Source organism: Heloderma suspectum, chromosome 4, assembly GCF_057233095.1.
Source record: "Heloderma suspectum isolate Gila_16-S chromosome 4, 16-S_ref, whole genome shotgun sequence".
In the NCBI taxonomy this organism is placed as follows: Eukaryota; Metazoa; Chordata; class Lepidosauria; order Squamata; family Helodermatidae; genus Heloderma; species Heloderma suspectum.
In genome coordinates, this window is record NC_139461.1 from 100,948,503 (window position 1) to 100,965,392 (window position 16,890).

Here is a 16,890-nt window from a genome sequence, read left to right on the forward strand (position 1 = left end):
CATTTCCGGAAGGCTCGAGTCGAGACGGGAACGCGGGGGGTGCGTCCGAAGCTAAGAGCTCGAGGTCTATCGCGTGAATCAGGACAGGTCCGTTACAGGAAAGAGAAGGGGAGGGGAGGGGAGGGGAGGGGAGGGGACACGTCTCGAAAGACGCGCGCCAGCTAGGTGTAAAGGGTGCTTGGCGCGTGTATTTAGTTTCAAAAGCTATTAAGGGCGCAATAATATGCCTGTTTAGACAGGGGGGGAAACCCCACAACTCTCAGCACTCCCCAGCTAGCGTGGCTGGCTGGGGAGTCCTGGGAGTTGTAGGACCTTTTCTTTCTGAACAGGCATAGGATTGCGCCCGGAGTCTGTTTATGTGACCGGGCAAATTACTTTGGGACCAAGCCAACATTGGGGAAGATTGTCCGCCGAAGGCGCATTTGGCGATTTCTTCCTCTTTGAGATTTTACCTATCTGTTTGTAAGCAGAGAGTGGGAACGGATTGCTCAGGTCTTGCTGTAGTACTTGCCATTGCCCCCTCCATGCATAGACTTCTGCGGCTAGATTCACACGGGCTTCGGACTTCCCTTAGGCTTTTTTTTCTTCTCTCCCTTCCCTCCGGCGGAAGTGAGGGTTGCATTTAGAGGCGTACAGGATTTTAGCAGAACTGTCAGGAATTCATAGCCTTTCTGACTCAGAGCCTATTCCCTGTGCTCAGACTTAGGTTGTTGAGCGTTTAAATATTCAAAAATGCAACGGGTCTGCATGCAAGTCAATGGAGCAACCGGCTTCCGCGTGTAATTGAGGGGTGGATTTGGGCTGAGAGGGCGTTTGGGAGGGCAGTTTAAGTAGATTGGCTTCAGGCGCAGTCCTATGCATGTTTAGACAGAAATAAGTCCTACAGCTCCCAGCATTCACCATGGTTGGAGAATGCTGGGAGTTGTAGGGCTTATTTCTGTCTGAACATGTATCTTGCACCCTTAGGAAGCTTGACTGTGCCCCTGTTACCTGAAATATTAACCGTGGACTAGACTGCAGGACTAGTAATATGGCGATAATGAAAGACGTTGTCATTTGCAAAGCAACTTTTGAAATGTTTCAAAGTTTGTCTTTAAGGTGCCACAAGACTCTGTGGGTGCTTCCAGATGAGGCTTTCATCACACCATCACCCTCACTCGTTCAAGGTTGCATGGTTGCAAGTGGAAGACATGGAGGGGGAGGCACTTGTCTTCCATTTGTAACCCTCCCGAGTTTTCCCACAACTTCTTTCCTCCTTTCTTTTACTAGAAAAAATCCGTTAAGGAGGGAAAGACAGAATAGCTGCACAATTACTTTTTATTGGTAGCTAGGAGTTATCTGGGGGCACCTTTTTCATAAAAATTCAAAAATATATCATTTTTTTCACATGAAATAAAACCTGAGTTAGAAGGAGTATGAACTCATGTCTTTGCTGCTGCTCCTTGTTTCTCAGTGGACACACTGCTTGCCAATCAGGGTATACATTCAGTCTCAGATTTTTCCATTGTTTTCTAAGGGCAGCTCTCCTGCCCAGAGGTGGGAGAGTTTGAAAGCACCCCAGAAGTTATGTTTTCAGACAGTAGATTTTGTACAATGTTGCCAGGTCTACTGAAATGTCAGTAAATCTACTACAATATATACTGATTGTCTGAAAAATACTCACAAATGTGACAAATTTGCTAATATTTAGCTTCTTCCATCCCTGCAACAGAGCGCTAAGAAACTTCTGTACAACTTGCTCCTTCAATCAAGTGACTAAGGGAGCAATCCTATGGCCACTAGGCAGCGGCTAGACAGCAATGCGATTCCACACTGCCTCGCAGGCAGTGCAGAACAGCCCCACGCTCAGAAGAGGAGCGCAGAGCGGCCAAAACGGGGGCGTTCCTGGGCAGGGAAGGCAAAAATGCCGGTACGACACATCCTATGTGTCGTACCAGCAGCTTCCTCCGTCGCTTCGCCTTCCCACGGCTAGACAGCCACAATCGGCTGTCTAGCTGCAAATGCAGGGCAGGAGAAGTGCGGAGGGACTGATCACAAAAATATGAACACAAAATAGGCCTCTTGAGTTCAGAGGTGGCTGCTTATCCCCATTGGATCGTGCCCTTAATGGAGTCAGAGCAGGGAGAGATCCAAGTATCTGATGGCCTGGAAGTATTAAGTGTGGTTTGCAATTGGCGGCTGCTCATTTGCCAGAATAAGGGCAAAATCCTATATACCAGGTGGCCCAAAAGTAGGTATACAGTTGTTTAGAATGTTGATGGAAGGGGGAGAGAATGTGTGAGTAGAAGATGTGTGGGTGGAGTCAGAATGACAGTTGGGAAGAGTGAGTGACAGTTAAATCAGTTAAGTGTAGAGAGTGAGGGGACTGAGGCCCTTCAGTAGGTGTACAGGTGTTTAGTTGTGAATGATGGCAGCGAACTTGAGTCAAGAACAAAGAAAGTGGATTCTAAAGCAGTACTGGAAGACTGAAAATGCCGAGCGGGTGCACACAGCATGGCAAGAAGCATCTGACACTCCTCCACCAACACATCTGACAATTTATTGTCTTAGAGATAAATTGGAAGCAACAGGTGCAGTGGCTAATGCACTGAAATCTGGACGTCCTAGGACATCTATGACAGAGGAAAATGAGATGAGAGTCGCTCTGACATTTGTGAACAGTCCGAAAAAGTCCACACGACGTGCGTCTAAGCAGCTATCCATACCTAGAACGTCCTTGCAATGCTTAATGTGTAAATTGAAATTTAAGCTGTACCCTCCAAGACTGTTACATGGTCTTCTGCAGGATGACCCAGACCATCAGCTGCAATTCTTTGAGATGATGCATAACCAAATCTCTAACAAACCAGACCTTCTTGATAAGATCATCTGGTCAGATGATGCTTCTTTCAAGTTGTCAGGCCATGTGAACAGGCATAACTGTGTGTATTGGGCAGATGAAAATCCTTATTTGACTATCACATCTCAACTGAACCAGCCAGGCGTCACAGTGTGGGGTGCACTGTCCAGCGAAGGTGTTGTACGACCAGTTTTCTTCGATACAACCGTGGATAGTAACAATTACCTAAACATGTTACGCGATGTGGTAGTGCCACAACTCAGAACCAGGGCTAACTTCACCGAACTGCTCTTCCAACAAGATGGGGCACCTCCTCAATATGCTTTTGCAGTAAGGGACTATCTTGACAACATGTTCCCACAACATTGGATCGGACGACATGGCAGCATTGAATGGCTGCCACATTCACCTGACTTAACACCAACGGACTTCTTTTGGGGGGGCGTAGTAAATAATAAGGTTTTTGAGAGGAATCCCCAGACAGTGGACGAATTAAAAGAGTTAATCTCGGAAGCATTTATGGACATTGATGCGGACCGGAATTTGTGTCGTACTGTGTGTTACAGTGTTCTGGACAGGTTCGAGGAATGTTGCAGCGTTGATGGAATACATTTCAAGCACTTACGAGATTAAATAGTGTTAAACAAATGTAAATGTAATAAAATGCAAATAAACTATACTGTATACCTACTTTTGGGCCACTCTGTATGTTTAGACAGAAAAAAGCCTTACAACTCTCAGCATCCCTGAGCCAGCACAGGAGTCGTAAGACTTTTTTCTGCTTAAACATGCATAGGATTGCACCCTTAGCCTTCCTTACTGTCTTGGAGTTGCCTGTACATCCCAGGGATCTTCTGTTCCCACCTCATGGGTGAGGAATCAATATAAAAGGCACAGCACACACGTGCTGATTATCATCTTGTGGTTAACTCCCTTACCTGTCGTCTTGCAGAATTGTTCAAAGTAGCTTCCTAACTATGTTAATGATGCACATGCAAAGAAGTAGAGCCTCCCACATTAGTTTCATCCAGCTACTGGCTTCCGTAATTAAATTTGGTTTTTAATTAGGTCAGTTATCCTGTACTATTCATTTATTAAGTGTTCTAGCCCTCCCCAACTCCAAAGATCAGGCAGGTAACAAAAGCAACTCTCCTCTGCCCCCGACCCCACAAAACATTTCATGGATTGTAATTTCTGCATCCTTCCCTGATTTTTTTGCCCCAAGGCCAGCCCAAACAGATGGGTCACAAACATTTCTTAAAAGCGTTCAAATCAGGCTTGGATTTGGGTGAGTCTGCAATAGGAAGAAGTTCTGTAGTTGGACAGCCACCAAGACCACCTTTCTTTTTTATGTTCATATAGCATGGAATATTGAGGGATCCTTATTAGCTCTTTCTGATGAAGGGGGCTGTAGGCCACAAAAGGTTTTGCCATAATCTGTTTTGTCTTTAAATTGCCACAAGAGTGTTGTTTTCACCACTAAGTGAAATTCATTGCAAAGTTTTGGTGCAATCCTATCCATATTTATTCTGAAGTAAGTTGCACTGTATTCAGTGGGGCTTATTATGTAATAAGTATGCTTAGGATTGTAGCCATAATGCATATTCAACAGCCCTTGTTTATGTCCTTATCACATTTGTAGCCACCCTTTGAATCAAAAGTTCAGGCTTGGGTGAGGTATATGGTGTTGTTATCCTATTTTATCCTCACTACAACCCTGAAAGTTAGATTAAGGTAAGAGAGAGTAGGGATCTACAGATTTTGTTAAATCCATTTGGTCTGTGTTTCACACATTGTCAGGTGTCTTTCATTCCATCATGCGCTTATTGATGGAAATGGATTTTTTAACTGAATTTTGTTCTTTTTGCGCTAATGCGATAATTTGCATTAATATAAGGATTTGCACAAGTGCACATCAGTGCTAATATGCATGTGTGTGAATGCATTTAAATACCCCCCCCCCAGTGAAAAACTGGTCCGCCAATCCACAGAATCCCATGACTCGGGAAAAGTGGGTTCACTGTGGAATCCACAGGTCAGATTCATAAAAACCAAACTCATTTGAATTCATTGTGGATTTCTCCAACATCACTAAGAGAGAGTGATTTGCCATGGGCCATCTGTGAACTTCATGTCCAGCTGAGGGGTATTCTAAACTCAAATCTGCAGTAATCCACCTATTAGATTTCTTTATTGGGCCAGTAATTTTTAAAATCTTATTTGCGATGTAATTGATATAATTTTGCTAGACATAAATGCTTTTCTATTTATTTATTCAAAAGATTTTTAACTCACCTTTCAGGGTTAACTGCCCACACAAGACAGTGTACAGTATTATAAAAAGATGAATATACAATTACACACACACAAGCAGCAGCAGCTAATGATTTTTGAGCACCAAATACAGAGAGGAATAAATTAGTCTTTGGTGTGTGTTTTTAAAAGCCAGCAGTGTAAGTTTGGTCCTGTTTAACTTCAGAACCTACACCAAGTGGATTCTAAACACCCCAGTGGGTAACCAAGCTAAGTCCAAACAAGCAAGCATGACCACAGACAAGACTGCAAATTAAAATCTATCTGATGCTTTATTTTAGAAAATTACAAAATCAAAGAAAGTGGTGGCATGTTGGTTATATGTGCATTAAAAACTGTCTCTGTACTTGCAAGGAAAGGGAATGTAACAAAAATATGAGATTGATTAAAAGAATTGCAATTGCCAAAGCTGGTACTATGAATTTAGCTAGCAAGATAACAACTTGAAATTCTAACATTGTTGTGACTTCCTCCTGCTGTTTACCACTTGTGGTTCACAACTAAACCAAAACATACTAAAGCATAACTCTCCCTTTTCCTCCTCCTGCACATTACTTGATATCAAAAGCCAAAGCATTTCTAAGTTCCTCTAGGCATGTAAAGAATTACATTCAGTTAAATATAGAAACTAGAGTGAAAGGCCGAATCAAAGACTTGAAAATAATTATAAGCAGCGCACATGAGCCCTCTTTACTTGTGCTTTTATGCAGTTGTTTTGGTCAAAGGTGGGTGCCCCAGTGAACAACCATCACAAATCAGAAGTCAGGTGTCTTTATCTAACTCCCCCAATTTCACGTTATATGCCCATGTGTTTTTTTGGAAACATTTCTGGCACTACTACTCACGAATTAATTTGAAGTTTCCTAAAACATGGCTAAAAGTCTGCTGTCTAGGCATGTAATCTTGACTGACATATTTCTCCCTGGTACATCTTCCTTGAACTCATGGTCAACTTCAGTCATCCTTGGTCATATTGTCACTCATGCTCAGTCTGATGGCAGCCATTTCGTGGTCACACTCACAACATTTTCTCAAATTGCCAAATATGCCCACGACCCAAAAACGTTGCCTACCTCTGATCTACTAAAACCAAATAAATGAGTGACTTCAGTTTGGAGAGTGAAGAAGCATGATATTGTAAGGAATCTTTCTTACAGTGAGATACATGGCTATCTGTGATAAATATATTGGGTGTTTTTTCTTTTCTTTTTTTGGAAGGCAGCTTGTAAATACTCCTAATTAAGGCTGTGCATCGATTTGGCCTGAGGCCCGAACCCTGAATCGAAGTGGGCTACTTCAGGTCGCTTTGTGCCCCTTCCGAGGCAAAGCGGAGGGGGCATGAAGCGACCTAGAGCGGGTTGGGAGCTCTCCAAAACACTCAGTGAACTTCGGAGCTTCTCCCAGCCCCCCCGCCAGCACCCTCCAGGTCCTTACCTGAGCCGCCTTCTCTGCCGCTGCCACCTTCTCCGCTGTTGCTGCCGCCGCCACTTGCAGCAGAGAAGGCAGCAGTACAGCGACGGCTGTGGCGGAGGAGGAGGAGGCGGCCCAGGTAAGGAGTTGGGGGGTTGCACGGGGGCATCAGGGGGACCCAAAGCGGGGTTCACCATCCGAATCCCACTTCGGGTTTGGGGCCGAGTCGGGTCATGGGCCCCCCAAATCTGCCCAAGCCGAATTGGGCCCACCTCGGAAGCCACAAAGTGGCTTCCAAGTCCCTGCACAGCCCTACGATATACGTACATAGTTGATTTATATTCAGGCAGAATCAAGCCAGCTAAGGGACCTTTGAAGCATGAAGGAAAAGGGGACAGTACCATCTATAAACAGCACATGCTGTAAGGATCAGGAAACATTTTAAGTTTCATCCGCTACCCTGCCAGAACTGGTAGATTAGTTATAGAACAGCCTGTCATTAATCTTAGTGTAATCCTTATGTTAAGGACTGTAAAAATAATTTCTTCTGAGGAATTTATTTTGTTGGCTTTTTCATAAAGAAGGGCTTTTAGGAAAAATGCAAGTTTTACAATCTCTGAATTCAGTAATGTCTATTTTTACAGTACAGTAAAGAGAGAGACTATATTTTACTCTCTCTGTATTCAGAAACTACTAAAATTTTCACAACCATAGGTCAAATTGAAATCGTTTTTTCTTGGAGAGGGGTTATCAACACATTGTGTTTAAGCATCTAAAACTGGGATTATTTTCAAGTCTCTTCACTTGACTGCACTTGGGTGAAATGATAGGAATTAGTCTAAGTGGGCAAAGAAAAACATTGCTTTGTGGAGAGCAACAGAACTGTCCAAAAGGGCACTTGGGGGAACAGCACTAAGTGCTTACCAGGCCAAGGTTAGTACCAGAAAAAGAAAGAAAGAAACTGTCTTACAAAAATCTTCCTGTGTTAAGTGTTTGATGTAGTTCATAATAAGACATATATTATTATGTATTAATATATGTTAATAATGTTACATATATAGTAGTAGTAATAATAATAAGAATGATAAATGGGAGGGAGGGAGGAATAGAGAGAGAGAGAGAGGCCATATTCCATGCTATGGCTTTGTAGGAGGAAACTATTTCACGTACCTCTAGATTGCTGCTGGAAGTCTGATTTGAACCTGTGGTGAAAAGTTATTCATTAGAGGCAAGCAACAATCAATTATTGATAATTGTACCCTTGGGGTCAGCAACTGGTAGCTTCTGGACTAAATATAGCCTTCTGAGGAGTACTGCTCGCCCTGCCCCAGCAATCAGTGTAGAGAGAAAGAGGTCTGTGGAGGGAGCATCAGGGTGGCACTTGCCACTAGGCCACTTTAGGGGCCAGGATTGAGGCTCTTGGCCCACTACCCCAACCCTCTAATAAAAGGAGCCCTCTGGCCAAGCTACTTTTAAATTATTATTCATATACCACTTTTCTGAGATATCATTCAAAGCAGTGTATCCAGTTTTCAGATGGATAAAACAAGCTTTTCTTTTTCTGGAAAAAGCAAAGCATGTGAAACTTGTGAGGTTTTAATCCTGTGAACACTTTCTGTGACTTGTTGCAGCTAATTTCTTTATAAAGAAGCTCACACATTCAGAACTAGAACTGCTGATAAAGGGCTAATCAATCAATATGAGGCATTCCCAAGCGTCAGAGAGGAGCCCACCTTGCTCCAGCGTTGCTCCATCTCACAAGGGGCTGTGGCTCATTGGTAGAGCACATGCTTTGCATGCAGAATGTTCCAGGTTCAAACCCCAGTGTCTCTAGGGATGGCTGGAAAAATTTCTGCCTGGAACCCTGGAGAGCCACTGCGAGTCAGTGTTGACAATACTGGGCTAGACAGACGACTGGTCTGGCTCAGAATAAAGCAGCGTCCTTAGGCAGTTCCCTTCTATACGTTGGGGACTGGGAACCTATTTTGGCCCGAGGGCCATATTTGCACTGGGGCAGGGCCACAGCCCAAAGAGGTGGGGACTATAGCCACCCCCCGTCCTCTCTCTCTCTCTCTCTCTTTCTCATATACACACACACACACACACTGACTCACTCAACTCATACCCACCCATACCACTCACACATACATACTGGGCAGCGCAGGAGGGAGGAGATCAGGGGGAGGGTAAGTTTAAACCTCCTCTCACTGCATTCTCCCTGTACCGCACTGTTCACCCCAGTGAACCAGCCCTCCAGGCACTTTCCAAGAACAGGCAAGAGCTGAGCAAAGTCAGTGAGCCACCACCTCAAGGCACCAGGAGCACCTTGAAGTAGCAGCTCAGGTGAGACTTGGGAACCACCCCTTCAAGGCACTTCAAGCACCTTGCTGCTATGGATCCTAACAGATACATCTCCCCACTCCCTTCTTGGAGGGTCTTCAGGGAGGGACCTAAACAAGGGCCATGTGGCCTGGATTGGGAGACCTTGTGGGCCAAATTCAACTTTTAGGCTGGAGGTCCCATCCCTATTATATGTGATGGATACAACTTAGCTATTATAGTAGTAGTGTCTTACTGCTTTACTTCTGCCAAGAGTAGGTGCATTGTAGCATATAAGTCAGATTCTGTTGCAAGGGAGTATTTTTAAAAGTCCATTAAATCCTCCTTTGTCAGGGGCTCTTGCTTGAGTGTAAATACAGAAAAGCATGGCAGACTTATAGTGCAATCCTGTGCATGTTTAGATATACAAAAGTCTTACGACTCTCAGAATTCCCCCACCAGGCATGGTAAGCTGGGGAATGCTGGGAGTTGTAGGACTTTTTTTCTGTCTAAACATGGATAGGATTGCACCCTCAGAACTAAACTTTACATCCCTGCATACTTGCAAACAGGCATCCTAGCAACCTTTCAAGCAGCCCTCTTAACACTTAATTTCTGTTTTCAGTTGAATATTTCTCACCATCCTCTCTTTCAGATCATGGGAGAAAAAGAGCTGCCCGGTGTTTTGATCTTTGAAATAGGAGGTGCATTTGGTGTCCTGGAAAGTGATGTGGAGTTCCTCAAGAAACACTTTAATGTCATCACCATAAAGGAGTTTCACAACAGCAAGGAAAAACTGCGTGAAAAAATCAAGGCAATATTTGTATTTGAGCGCAGACCCCTCATTGACCAGGAGCTTCTTGAAAGCCTGCCCAGTCTAAAGGTGGTTGGAAACTCAGGGGTAGGAGTGAATCATTTGGATCTGAAATTGATTTCTAGCTTTGGAGTAAAAGTAGCTAACACTCCACATGCTGTTTCTGACTCCACAGCAGACATTGGTATGGCTTTAATGCTGGCATCTGCCAGAAGACTAGTGGAAGGTAAAGTGACTTTCTTTTGCAGTTGTTCTTCCAATATATAGCAAACCCTCAGTTATTTCAAGCCTTAGTTGTCTGAATTTACCATCCCCACCCTCTTCTAACCCTATGACAGTAACACTCCTATGTATCCGTAACGTTTTGGACATATTTGAGATGAGTGAGATTCATGCAGAACATAATTTGCATCTTTATGTGCAAATTATGAGACTAGCCTTTCTTGTATCAGCCCTTGGGACAGCTGTAGCCAGCAGATCATGTCCTGTTCAGATGACCCTCTCTACAAGAAGTTAGGATATCTGTAATTAGGAGTCACGCCATCTGCCAGAAAAAGTCAGGTGGTTGCTTTTACTTTTCTGGAAAAGTTGTAAAACTTTTTTTTCAGCTCACATTTGGTTAATGTGATTTTGTGAGCTGTGTCTGTGCTCTGCTTTTATTGATTTGATTACTGTCTTCATGTTATTTTATAGAAATGTGTTTGTTTTAATCATGTTTCATTTGTGAGCATTCAGGTGACTACACCAGCTACAAAATGTCTTGGAAGGTGAAAGCCTGAAATATCACCTACATTTTGAAGAATTGATGTTGCTCAAATTTTTAGCAGCACCAAGAATTTGGCAACTTTCATTTTGTTCCACTTTGTGAAGAGCCATTTACTCTGCATTTTGCACTGCCTGTTAGGTTTCCTTTTATTTGAACTTATGTAGTTCACCTCTCCTGCAATGAAACAGAAATCTCCTGTTTTTGTTTAAAATAGCAAACAGTCTATCTTCACTTGCATCAATGAATGGCTACATCATAACTCCCAAATTCTAGATGAACAGAATATCATACTATTGACATTGACTAGCACAAATATATAATGGAAGGTCCAGGCTTATATCATTTGGACAAACCCTATGTTTTTAGATGAACTGGGATTTAACTATATTTCCTCAGTCCAGCTTCAAGACTGTCAATGGGACCACGCAGTCTTGTGGTTCTTTCATGAAAAAAGGTCTTCCTTCATGGCTGCTTCTAACTCCCTACCATACCCTACGTAGCACTGACTGCTGTTGCAGTGCAGGGAGTACCCTTTATCCTCTAGTGCAGCACTCTTTAACTTCATACCCTCCAGATGTATTAGGCTACAACTCCCAGCATACCCAAATAGTAGTCCAACACATCTGGAGGCCACAAGGTAGGGGAAAGTTGCTCTAGCCCATGGTTTTATATCATTGAGTTCAATAGAGCATGTTTAGTCAGAATACGATAACTGAAAATCATGGTGTACTCCAAATTTTGGCTTCTGATTGGAATTGTTTTTAATAATATACTTTAAATGTGACTTTTAATATGTACCTGTGAACTGCTTAGGGATTTTATTATATTAAGCGGTATATACTGCTTGGGACCAAGCTACCTGAAAGACCTTCTCCGTTACAAGCCAGCTCAGTTCTTAAGATCTTCTGGAGAGGCCCTTCTTTCAAGACTGCCACCTTCAGAGGCATGTTTGGTGGTGACTCGAGAGAGGGCCCTTTTGGTGGCCACTCCTAGGCTGTAGAACTCCCTCCCAAGGGAGGTTAGGTTTGCTCCCTCTCTTCAGTCCTTCCACCGCAGGCAAAGACCACTATAAGAAGGCCTTTATCCTGTAAGTGGGTCTGGTGGGTTGGGTGCTGTTTTTAATAATATTTTTTCTGTAATTGTTATGTTTTTATTGAAATATTAATAAATATATTTATATTTAAATATATTTATTTTATATCTAAACCACCCAGAAGGCTTCGGCTATGGGGCAGTATAGAAATATGAATGAATGAATGAATGACATTGTGTTTTAATGTATTTTTATTGTTTTAATCCATTTTAATTGTTTCTGTAAGCCACCTTGAGTGTCATTTTTTGTTAAAAAGGCAGGCTACAAATAAAACAAATAAATATAAGTATCACAAATAATTAATAATAATCTGTAACTGAACTTAAATTGAGTCAGTCCAAATATCTGTTAGTTCAATATTTTGAACCCTGACTGGGTTGCACCTCTTCAAAGTCTTTGACAGATGATTTTTCAAGTCCTGCAACTTGAGATCTGTTAACCAGATGCAGGGTGGATTGATTTAAATCAATGTGGTTTAAATCAATTATTTAAATCAGCAAGAAAAACGGTGGATTTAAGTCACTGATTTAAATCAAGTTTCCCATTGAAACTTTTTCATATCTTTCCTGAACAGTGGTGCAAATCAGACCACTAAGCGTGTTAATTTATAACTAGAGGATTAACATTGTTTCATTCGTATGAGCAGGCTTTGCATCTCTTAAGGCACAATCCTATTCGGATGCCTGTCAGCCTCTGAACTTGGAGGCTGATGGTCATCCAGTGCAGAGCAGGAGGAGCAGCAAAGCTGATCTTCACCTCCATGCTCCTCCCATTCTGCATTTCAGCTAGATATGTGTTTTCACCTGTCTAGTTGAGGTGTTGGGGCAGGGGAGGGAAAGAGGCTGGGGAGACCAGAGGATTCCTCATAAGCTGGCCTCCCCGGTCCCTTCCCCTTCCCACCCATGGGAACACTCCCCTTATCTTCCTTCCGAGGTTGCTTTTGCGACCTCGGAGAGGCAGGTGGCGCGGTTCTCTCCACACCAGCTGCGAGGGGTGGGCAACTTGGACTCCTGCGTCTGAAGTTGGAAAGCTGTCTCTGAGGTTGGAGAGCTGTCTCCAAGGTCGGACCGCTGTCTCCGATCTCAGATTAAGGAATCCAGACTATGCTATCCCCACCCCACCCCCAGATGCTGTCTAGGAGCTGTAGGATTGCTCTCCCCATCTCACTGGATACATTTGGTATGCTTTCCTTTTTGTTTATAGAGGGGATGTCTTTAAAATATTCCTATATAGAGTTTTTCTTATGATCAGCACCAATGACAGTTTGAGGTTAACAGCACAATCCTATACATGTCTCCTCATAAATACATTCCATGGAGTTAAATTGGGCTTACTCCCAGGTAAATGGGTATGGAATTGCAGCCGTAGTATGAAAATACAGGAAGATGCACACTGTATTGTATTCTCTTTTTTTTTTTCCAGTGTTGCCCTTTTTTGCTTCACTCTGAGCCTTGCCCTCACAAAAAACAAAGTAGCTAACAAAAGCAAAATGCTCATGACTGATAGGTGAAAGCAAGGTTTGATAATTACTGGGCTAAAAAAAACCAGTTTAAATGTTTTTGGATCCATTAAAAAATTCAAGCACTGGTTTTTATCAACCATACTATATTACCTTTCTGTCATAACTAACTCCTCTGCCTTGCTTGGCCCAACTCTACCACCAATAAGCATAAAACCCTATCTAGCCTTTGTCTTTGCACATGTGACTTTAGTCAGAGAAACTGAAAGTCCAGAGCTTACAAGAAGCAAGAGCTTGTAGTTGGACTGGACAGAGCCATTTTCATGAGATGAAAAACTGAAATTAATGCCCTTGTTTGATTAGTAGGTAACTTCATGTTTATGAGTCTGTAAGTGTAGGTTTAGCATGTTTATGATGAGATTGAATTGTAACAATGTTTTTTTTTAAGTTGGAGAGAAATTTAATATTTTATTTATGATGTTTTTAAAAAAATAAAAAATGATTTAAATTTTTAAAATCCAGTTTACATTTTTTAAATGCAATTTGCAAATTTTCTTTTAAAAATCACTGAATTTTATCCACCCTGATCAGATGTATCTGCGACTAAAACCATTACCTTCTGCATGAAATGTATACATACCACCACTGAGCTATGGCCCATAATATTATGTGCTCACAGTATGAATTCAGAGTAGAAATATATCTAATGGGGCACATTCTAAACTAAAGAAAAGTTGTCTTCAGCTTTTCAAGAAATATTATAAATAATGTAGACATCCTTTCTGATCTCTGAAATGAAACTGTTGCGAGCATCAGCTCCTCATTTCTCACTCACTGTTGCATGGCTTCTGTTTTTGTTTATTAGGTTGTTGCATTGCAACATCTCCAGATACCACACATTTTGCTGTTGACTGGCTAGGAGTAGAAGTCACGCGGGCCACTCTTGGTATCATTGGGATGGGCAGCATTGGATATAAAGTGGCCAAGAGGGCAAGAGCATTTGACATGAACATTCTCTATCACAACAGGCACCGTAGGTAAATGTGTGTTGACAGTATATGTTATAGACACGTAGCATCTGTTAGTTTGTGAGAAGCCATGTAGGGATGAAAGTTTGGCTAGCCTCCTCACCTCACCTGAACGTAATTGCTGCGCTTCCAAAGGAGGCAGGAGCTGGCTGCCAGGTGCAGCTAATGAGCCAAAGCAACAACGGGCAAGATATAAGAACAGAGGAAAGACCCAGGGAGGGGGGAGACAAGGACAGCATACAGGCAAGTTTTCTGTTGGGAACATTAATTGAGATGGGAAATACCTTTGAGAAAGCCTTAGACTCTATGATGAGCCAACTATCTCTTCTGTAGTGCCTAGCTGGAAAAATATTTAGCTTTCTCGAGGTACTGAGAGAGACTAAACATCTCTGAGAGGCATTATTGTTAGCAGCTTATCACAGGGTTCTTTAATATATTGACCTGGTTTGCACAATGCAGCGCAGTTCATCATGGATTATTTAACCCATAATGAGCTGTGGCATCTACAAGCGCCACTTTGCGTATACAGCCTCTGCTTGGGGGTTGTCATGTCATGCAAACCCAGCGAGCGTGGGTTATGTGAGGGTTAAATGACCCTCGCATAACCCATGGTCCGTTCTAGGGTTGTACAAGGGTTGTTTAATCCTCGTATAACTCACACTCATGAGGTTTGCAGGACATGACAATCCCTGAGCAAGGGTTGGATATGCAAAATGGCAGCTGCACACGCCGCAGCCTCACCTTGGATTAAATAACCCATGGTGGGCTGTTATGTATCACAGTTTATGTTTCAAACTCAGAGGTAGCTGCTTGAAACTACAGATCTCTGCACCCTATTACAATGTGCAAATCTGCATGGGATAATGCATTTTGAGTGGAAATGCGGACAAAATAATAAAAAAAGACATCCATTGTAAAAACTTTGAACCTATTCTCATGTCCATCTTTAAGGTGGAAAAGTCACTGTAGCATGATTCTTCCTGCTAGTATTTGCAAACTGAAGTGTAAAGCTAGTGATTTTTAAGGACATGGTAATATTCTGTTTTACTGTGTGGGAGGACAGTCATGACAAACTGACCTGCATGTACATACACACACACACACACACACACACTCCAAAATTAAAATCAGGGTTTCTCAGACTTTGTCGTGACCCTCTCTTTGTTAACCACTGTTCGAGACATACAGACACAGTGTAAAAATACAGAAGGTGAAGAGCCAAATCATGTGTATTCTTTCTTTTTTTAAAGAACTCCAATCTATTTAGGTTTTTCAGTTGTTTCTGGAGAAGGTGCTCTTAAAGCTTACAGATTGCCACTGTCAGCCATCATCATCATATAGCAATGCCCTTTGGCTGCAATTTTTGGAAAGATAAACAGCTTGTAGCACCATGAAAGGAGCAGCACAAGTGTGCATATATACATTGCATTGAATCTGAAAGGGATGCAGTGAGCTGGAATGTTGCCTTCTTGCTTCAAATATAGATAACCACAGGAAAGAATCCACTAGGAGTAAACATCTCCCCTGTCATGTCTTTTTGTGTCTCCAAAGCAACTCCAGCATTGAGAGTCACTAGTATAAGTGATTATTCCTACATCTATTCCTTCCAGAAAAGAGGAAGAAGAACAAGCAGTTCGTGCAATTTATTATAAAAACATGGAAGACTTGCTGCAGCAGTCTGACTTTGTGATGCTGGTTGTGAATCTGACATCTGAGACACACAAACTCATTGGGAAAAGGGAGCTAGAGCTGATGAAACCCACTGCTACTCTTATCAACATCTGTAGAGGTACAGGATGAGACTACCCAAATGTAAACTTTTGATATTCTGATAGTTGTTTTTAAAAAAAACCTATTTTGCATACATTCCATCCTATCTCTTGATTTTTGTAAAATGTAATGCATTAATAAAATAAAGCCTTAGGCCAACAGAGTATTCTTAGTGTCAAGAATCAAGCTGGATCCTCTTGAAACCAAAAATATGGCACGGAAAGCTCTGCAGGGAGATGTACACACTTCGCTGTTCATCCACAGGACACTGTTTTCTTATAGTCATGTCCTGAATTGAAAAGAGTTTTAACCCAACCTAGAGTTTTAACCTAACAACAAACCAACAAAGCATGTTTAACCCTCACACACAGCCCCAAAAATCCGTGGGTTGTTGTTACATACAAACTGGAAATGTTCTTAATTATGTAAAATTTTAACACTTACTACAAAGTAAGTTCTATTTATTTCTGAGTAAACATGCATAGGATCATTCTGTAAGCCTTGTGTGTGTTTTAATCACTTTGGCTATAATTCTTAAACAGTTAAACCTGCATGTGATTGTTTCACTAACTTAGGGTCACTTTATATATTACTTTCCCAAGTACAAAATACCAGTGAACAGTGTCACTTATGGATGGTGCACGCATGTTTAAATAGCTGTTCTTGTTGGCAATATATCCACATTCTTATTACACTGCTTGCATGTATTTTGCCAGCAAGAGCTGCAATTTTATACACAAAGGCTAATCGTAAACAATGCCATATACTTGTATTTTGTATATGGGCATCAGATCCAACGTACGAAAGTAACATATGAAGCATCCCTCCATTGCCCTCTACTGTGGTGCTTGTAACATGCTTTCAATGTGAGTTTATTCAGGAGCATACAAGAAACAGTAAGGGAAAAACCCAGTAAAGTTAACACGCCTGTGGTCACATTGCTGTTGGCACAGCTGTGGGTTTCATAACTCCCTAATCCATTTGTACAAGGAAGGAAGAGCAACCTCATATGCCACAGTCCACAGCCCACTTACTCTGGAACAGCTTTGCTACCTTTAATTGGGCTACTGCAAAGTAAA

The 16,890-nt window shown here is 42.2% G+C and overlaps 1 protein-coding gene across 1 annotated transcript in view; it reads left to right on the top strand.

Annotated features, from left to right (window-relative positions):
• LOC146347195 (uncharacterized) overlaps positions 1-16,890 on the top strand; it is a 26,958-nt gene continuing 10,068 nt past the window's right edge. The window contains 4 exon segments of the mRNA XM_084850058.1: positions 1-87; positions 9,537-9,921; positions 13,879-14,050; positions 15,652-15,830. Coding sequence (XP_084706184.1) covers positions 9,540-9,921; positions 13,879-14,050; positions 15,652-15,830 — 733 coding nt within the window. The 5' untranslated portion in view covers positions 1-87; positions 9,537-9,539.